At 42.9% G+C, this 6,000-nt stretch overlaps 1 protein-coding gene across 6 annotated transcripts in view; it reads left to right on the top strand.

The window, feature by feature from the left end:
• Znf385b (zinc finger protein 385B) overlaps positions 1 to 6,000 on the top strand; it is a 385,123-nt gene that overhangs the window by 86,335 nt on the left and 292,788 nt on the right. For 3 of the 6 annotated variants that reach the window (XM_029474268.1, XM_021151791.2, XM_029474269.1), the window contains exons 2-3: positions 2,199 to 2,346; positions 3,122 to 3,463. In XM_029474268.1, the coding sequence (XP_029330128.1) occupies positions 3,169 to 3,463 (295 nt within the window). In that variant the 5' untranslated portion in view covers positions 2,199 to 2,346; positions 3,122 to 3,168. Of the gene's footprint in view, positions 1 to 2,198; positions 2,347 to 3,121; positions 3,464 to 5,014; positions 5,024 to 6,000 lie in introns of those variants that run through there. The other 3 variants (XM_029474278.1, XM_029474277.1, XM_029474271.1) reach the window with 3 other exon arrangements.

Here is a 6,000-nt window from a genome sequence, read left to right as displayed (position 1 = left end):
TTATTTATTTTTTATTAGATATTTTCTTCATTTACATTTCAAATGTTATCCTGAAAGTCCCCTATACCTTCCTCCCGCCCTGCTCCCCAACCCACCCACTCCTGCTTCCTGGCCCTGACATTCCCCTGTACTGGGGCATATGATCTTCGAAATACCAAGGGCCTCTCTTTCCCAGTGATGGCCAACTAGGCCATTCTCTGCTACTTATGCAGCTAGAGACACGAGCTCTGGAGATACTGGTTAGTTCATATTTTTGTTCCTCCTATAGAGTTGCAGACCCCTTTAGCTCCTTGGGCACTTTCTCTAGCTCCTTCATTCGGGGCCCTGTGTTCCATCCAATAGATGACTGTGAGCATCCACTTCTGTATTTGCCAGGCATTGGCATAGACTCACAAGAGAAAGCTATGTCAGGGTCCTGTCAGAAAAAGTTTTCTGGCATATGCAATAGTTTGGTTTGGTGGTTGTATATGGGATGGATCCCCGGGTGGGGCAGTCTCAGGATGGTCCTTCCTTCAGTCTCAGCACCAAACTTTTTTTCTGTAACTCCTTCCATGGGTGTTCTGTTCCCAATTCTAAGGAGGGGCATAGTGTCCACACTTCAGTCTTCATTCTTCTTGAGTTTCATGTGTTTTGCAAATTGTATATATCTCATGATGCTGGTAGAGGATTTTAAGAAGGACATTAATAACTCATTTAAAGAAACACAAAAATATTAATATGTGGAATTCAAATTTCATTTTAATAATAATTCTTATTTTCAAACTTAGCTATGGGAATTGCTTAGTTGCTATTTATGTATATTTGGTGTGGATTTTCGCTCCAGTTTTTTAGTTATGGGGAAGGCATGCCATATTTCATGTGTGGAAGTGGGAATCAGTTGTATCCTTCCAACATGTAGGTCTTGGGAATTAAACTCAGGTTGTCAGCTTGGAACCACGGGTCTTTACTTGCTGAGTCATCTCACCAGCCTATTTGTGTAGACTCAAAGGAAAATAGCTGATTAAGCCAAAAAGAATAAGCAAACTTTTATAGAATCCCTTAAAATGGTAGCACCAGGTAAGATAGTATATGGGCTGAGTATATTTTATGTATCAAGTAAGCAAGATGTGAACTGTCCTTACAGCTAGGTATATGTGTACAAATAAATGGTATATTTGGCATATTGCATGTAGAATCAACATCTATCTTTATGGTAACACCCTTCTGAATTTTCATTATTCAGCTTGTGAACAACCACTTGTCAACTTGTGTTTAGTTTCTCCTTCCTTTCCAGAAAGCCCCAAAACAAACTTGGATAAAATAATCACTCAAAGCCAATAAAATATTTCAACCCCCAAGTTTATTCCATACACAGTGATCTATCACCAGTCATGATGAGTCCTAATTATTCTTTTTTTTTAAGATTTATTTATTTATTATTATATGTAACTACACATAGCTGTCTTTAGGCATTCCATAAGAGAGCATAAGATCTCATTACAGATGGTTGTGAGCCACCATGTGGTTGCTGGGATTTGAACTTAGGACCTTCTGAAGAGGAGTCGGTGCTGTTAACCACTGAGCCATCTCTCCAGCCCCCTGATTATTCTTTTATATGGGTTTTCTTTTTCGTCCTCCTTGGCCAGGCACCATCCTCTTCAGTCAGTTCTTTCTTAAGCATGCCACATTTCACTTGCTTTCTGCCCAGTTGTTCACTCTCATTTTTATTTTCATTTTGTCTTGAGATGAGTTTTGTCGTACTATCCATTCTGCTTTAAACTGGAAATTCTCCTTCCTCCATCTCTTCAAGTTTGGGCTGCAGGTGCTTGTCACTGTACTTGCGTAGCCCTGTCTTCTCAGAGTGGCTTTCTCCTCCCTCAACCCAAGACAGAAGAGCAACACAATCACGTGGGTAGCATGGAAATGCCAGCAACTTGGGAAGGAGTGGAATGAGCACTTACCCATTTAAAGAAGAACTGAACAATAAATGAAAATAGGCAAGGTCACGTTCATTAACTGAGGGTCTCAAGGTACTGAAGTTTTCTCTTAAAATCCCATAGGAGGGTTATTATTCTTCATGATCCTGTTTTCTATCTAGCAAATGAAAGAAAAGATCAGAATTTAAACACAAAATTATGCCAGACTCAGATTCTGTTCTACTCCTTTAACATATGCATTGATTTACTCTAATACTGTATTTCTATTTTTTTTAATTCCAGATGCTCTACATTTCAGGCTCATCAAAGATTAAATTGATATTTATGGGCTAACCTGGAAATTTACAATTTGTTTCACTACAACTGCAAGAAAATATGTGCAAATTCCAGTTGACTGATTTTTAAAGGGGTTTTTAGAACACAATTCAGTGTAAGTTGTAGCCATACTATGTTTTTAATCTTTCTCAACCCTAACTCTGGCATGGTTCTCCTTCTGGTTGTGCAATTGTGTGTGTGTGTGTGTGTGTGTGTGTGTATCTGTATATGTGTATGTGTATGTGTGATGTGTGTGTGTATGTGTGGTATGTGTGTGGTGTGTGATGTGTGGCATGTGTGTGGTATGTGTGTGCGGTGTGTTGTGTATGGCATAACTGTATCTGTGGTGTGTGTTTGTGTATGTGGTATGTGTGGTGTTTGGTGTGTGTGTGCTCTTTCTGTTTATTTTTGTCTTCACATGTTCAAAACATCCTTCCTGATTTGAATAGATGTTTACAGGCCAACTATGTAAAAGGTACAGTTCTAGGGCTAAGCCATACGTAGAGAAGAGATGTCTGTCCCCACAGAGATCATACTTAGTGGAGGAATTGGACACATGACAAATAACTTCTGAGACATGGAATATACAATTTCATGGACTCTGTGAAGGAAGTCACATAGGTCTGTGCCACACATGACCAGGCCCTGTCCTTTCACTGGGTTCAGAATGGGTTCCCTGGAAATGACCACTGCTAGCTAAGGTCTTGTGGATGGGCAGGAGTTAACGGGACAGAGGGAGGGAGAGGTGATAGGAAAAGGAGGGGTGTAAAAATCTCAAATTGGCTGAAGATCATATTTGCTCAAACCAACCATTAAAAATGAATTATACCTGCACTGGAAGGTACGAGAGCACATATATATTTATAGGCCCTTGTATTCTTTTCTTTCAGTTATCAAGAACTACTCAAGCCCCGACAACCATTGTAAAGATGGAATCATGAACATGGCAACCTTCCTACGGGGCTTTGAAGAAAAGGGGTTAAAGAACGACAGGCCTGGGGACCAGTTCAGCAAGGAGAAGAAGAAGATTCTCTTCTCCTTTTGTGAAGTGTGCAACATCCAGCTAAACTCCGCTGCTCAGGCCCAGGTCCATTATGACGGCAAATCCCATCGAAAGCGGGTCAAGCAGCTGAGCGATGGGCAGCCCCCACCCCCGGTCCAGGGCACAGTGCCACTGCTGGCTGGCCCTTGCCCTTGCCCTTGCCCTGGGCCTGGCCCGAACACCAGCACAGGTAGGAAGCAGGCCCTGTGGCACCACTGCCTTTTTGTAAAACTGGTCTTGTTACAGAAAATGGAGGGTGTAGAACAAAGTATTGGTCATCTTAAAACTGCCACTACACGTAGGCTGTCTCTCTAGAGTAAAATCTAGGAAAACTCTATTTGTTCACTCTCAGAGAATTCACACACACACACACACACACACACACACACACACACACACACATGACACCATGGGCTTACTATTTGCCTGTATTGTATTGATCTTTTGAAATTGTGTTTAAAAATTGATCAGTGATACCCACTATTTCTTTCCCTCTTCAAAATTAGGTTTTCCTTATCTCCTTTCTCTTGGGTGATGTCTTACTTGATGGTATATAAAGAGCTACAGCTGCATTTATAACCTCCATGATCCTGTAAGCTAGCACTGATGTAGCACAGTAGCTTGTCTTGCTTGCTCTTTTAGAGTGCCCCCAGCAAGCAGTGCGGTTGTGGAGCTGACAGCTGGACCAGGCCCCATCCAAACCATCAGGCGTCTCAGTTCTCATGTCCACTCTCGTGTCACACCCTGCCATGAGTAGGCAGAAGCACAGGCTTGAGAGTTTGTAACCCTTCCTCTGCCCTCGTGTCTGGACTGCCTCTTCTCTTCTCTTCTCTTCTCTTCTCTTCTCTTCTCTTCTCTTCTCTTCTCTTCTCTTCTCTTCTCTTCTCTTCTCTTCTCTTCTTTTTTTTTTAACATGATGTAGTTTTTAACTCTTTTTTTGTTTTTGTTTGTTTGTTTTATTAGATATTTTCTTTATTTACATTTCAAATGTTATCCCCTTTCCTGGTTTCCCCTTCAAAACCCCCCTATCTCATCCTCCTTCCCCCTGCTCACGAACCCACTCACTGCCTCTTCCTTGTCCTGGCATTCCCCTACACTGGGACATTGAGCCTTCACAGGACCAAGGGCCTCTACTCCTATTGATGACTGACAAGGTCATCCTCTGCTACATATGCAGCTGGAGCCATGGGTCCCTCCATATGTATTCTTTGGTTGGTTGGTTTAGTTGCTGGGATCTCTGGGAGTACTGGTTGGTTCATATTGTTGTTCCTCCTGCAAACCCTTTCAGCTTCTTGGGTCCTTTTTCTAACTCCTCCATTGGGGACCCCATGTTCAGGCCAATGGTTGGCTGAGAGCATCCACCTCTGTATTTTTCAGGCACCGGCAGAGCCTCTCAGGAGAGGGCTCTATCAGACTTTTGTCAGTAAGCACTTGTTGGCGTCCTTAATAGTGTCTGGGTTTGATGACTGTATATGGGATGGATCTCCAGGTGGGACAGTGGACTGCCTTTTCAGCCCCTTACCTCATTCTTGGGCAGCCTTTCCTCTTCCACATGCTACTCAGTGGTGGCTTCATCTGGCAGAACTAACAAGAATTGAGTTCTATGGTTACCTCTAGAGAAGGTTTCCACTCAAGGTGGGTGTTCTTTGGCTGGAAAAGATTGCCCTTAAGTGAGGTAGAGGAGCTCCCTGGCCATCTGGCCAGTGCCTGTTCCCAACTCATGGCTTCAACATCAAAGGAGACAATGTAGGTGTGTCAGCTGTTGGGGTGTGGATTTTGTATACTATACCCAGATCCACATTGACTGCAGCTAGAAATGTCTGTGTGCAGATAACGTTTGTATTTAAAGCTAAGCGCAACCACTTTTCTTGCCTAGTATAAAGTAAGTTTAACTTCATTAAGCTAATTCTCCTAATCAGTGCTTATCACACCGTGATATAAGATACATGCTTATGAGAGTGAGAAGTTACTCTCCATTTCTGTCATAATTCTATAATAAATTTCTGTTTATTATAATGCTAATTGCAATTGTTCATAGAAGCATGTGTTTGCTTGTATTCATTTCCCGGTTAAGAATATGTTAGTGTTAGGCTGAAAATTGATATCTCAGTTAGAAAGCAAATCGGCTGAGTAATGGTTTGAGAATTACCTCTCAGTCAAATGGCTGTAGTTACCTTAGTCATTCAAAATGATACAACTCCATAGCCTGACGACAGAGGAACGTTTCTGTCACAGGATGCAGGAGTCAGTGAGTGGCACAGGCACAGTTTTTACCGTTTTGAGCCTCTACTCAAAGAGAACCAAGGCTGGCATCATTTTCTCCCCACCGGCTTTTCTCAGCCTCAATCCGTCACACTGCTGTTTTCTGCTGGGCAGCAGCTCTCTCAACCCGAGTGTCAACTCATAGCTTCTCGCTGTCTTTTGTTCAGAAGGACTCTTTGATGAGGAAGATGGAGCTCCACTTATAAAGCATTGATCTCATTGATCTAGATGAAGATTTAGTGCCATGACCCGTGGAGCTTCGAGTAGATCTCCACGCAGACACTGTCTCTGTGCTCTGCCTCAGTCCACCGTCAACCCTAGAGACGGGAACGGGGTTCAGATGAAGGAGTGGTGACTACTTTCCTTCAGCTTTGGCAAACGGAGAGTGCTCTTCTTCGCTGGAGCCTGCTGCCTCAGCTGTTTCTGTGAGTCACAGCTGGCCTCCCCAAAGTAGTCCCTTGGTCA

Source organism: Mus caroli, chromosome 2 (assembly GCF_900094665.2).
Source record: "Mus caroli chromosome 2, CAROLI_EIJ_v1.1, whole genome shotgun sequence".
NCBI classification, from domain to species: Eukaryota; Metazoa; Chordata; class Mammalia; order Rodentia; family Muridae; genus Mus; species Mus caroli.
This window is presented reverse-complemented; position numbering and strand designations above follow the sequence as displayed.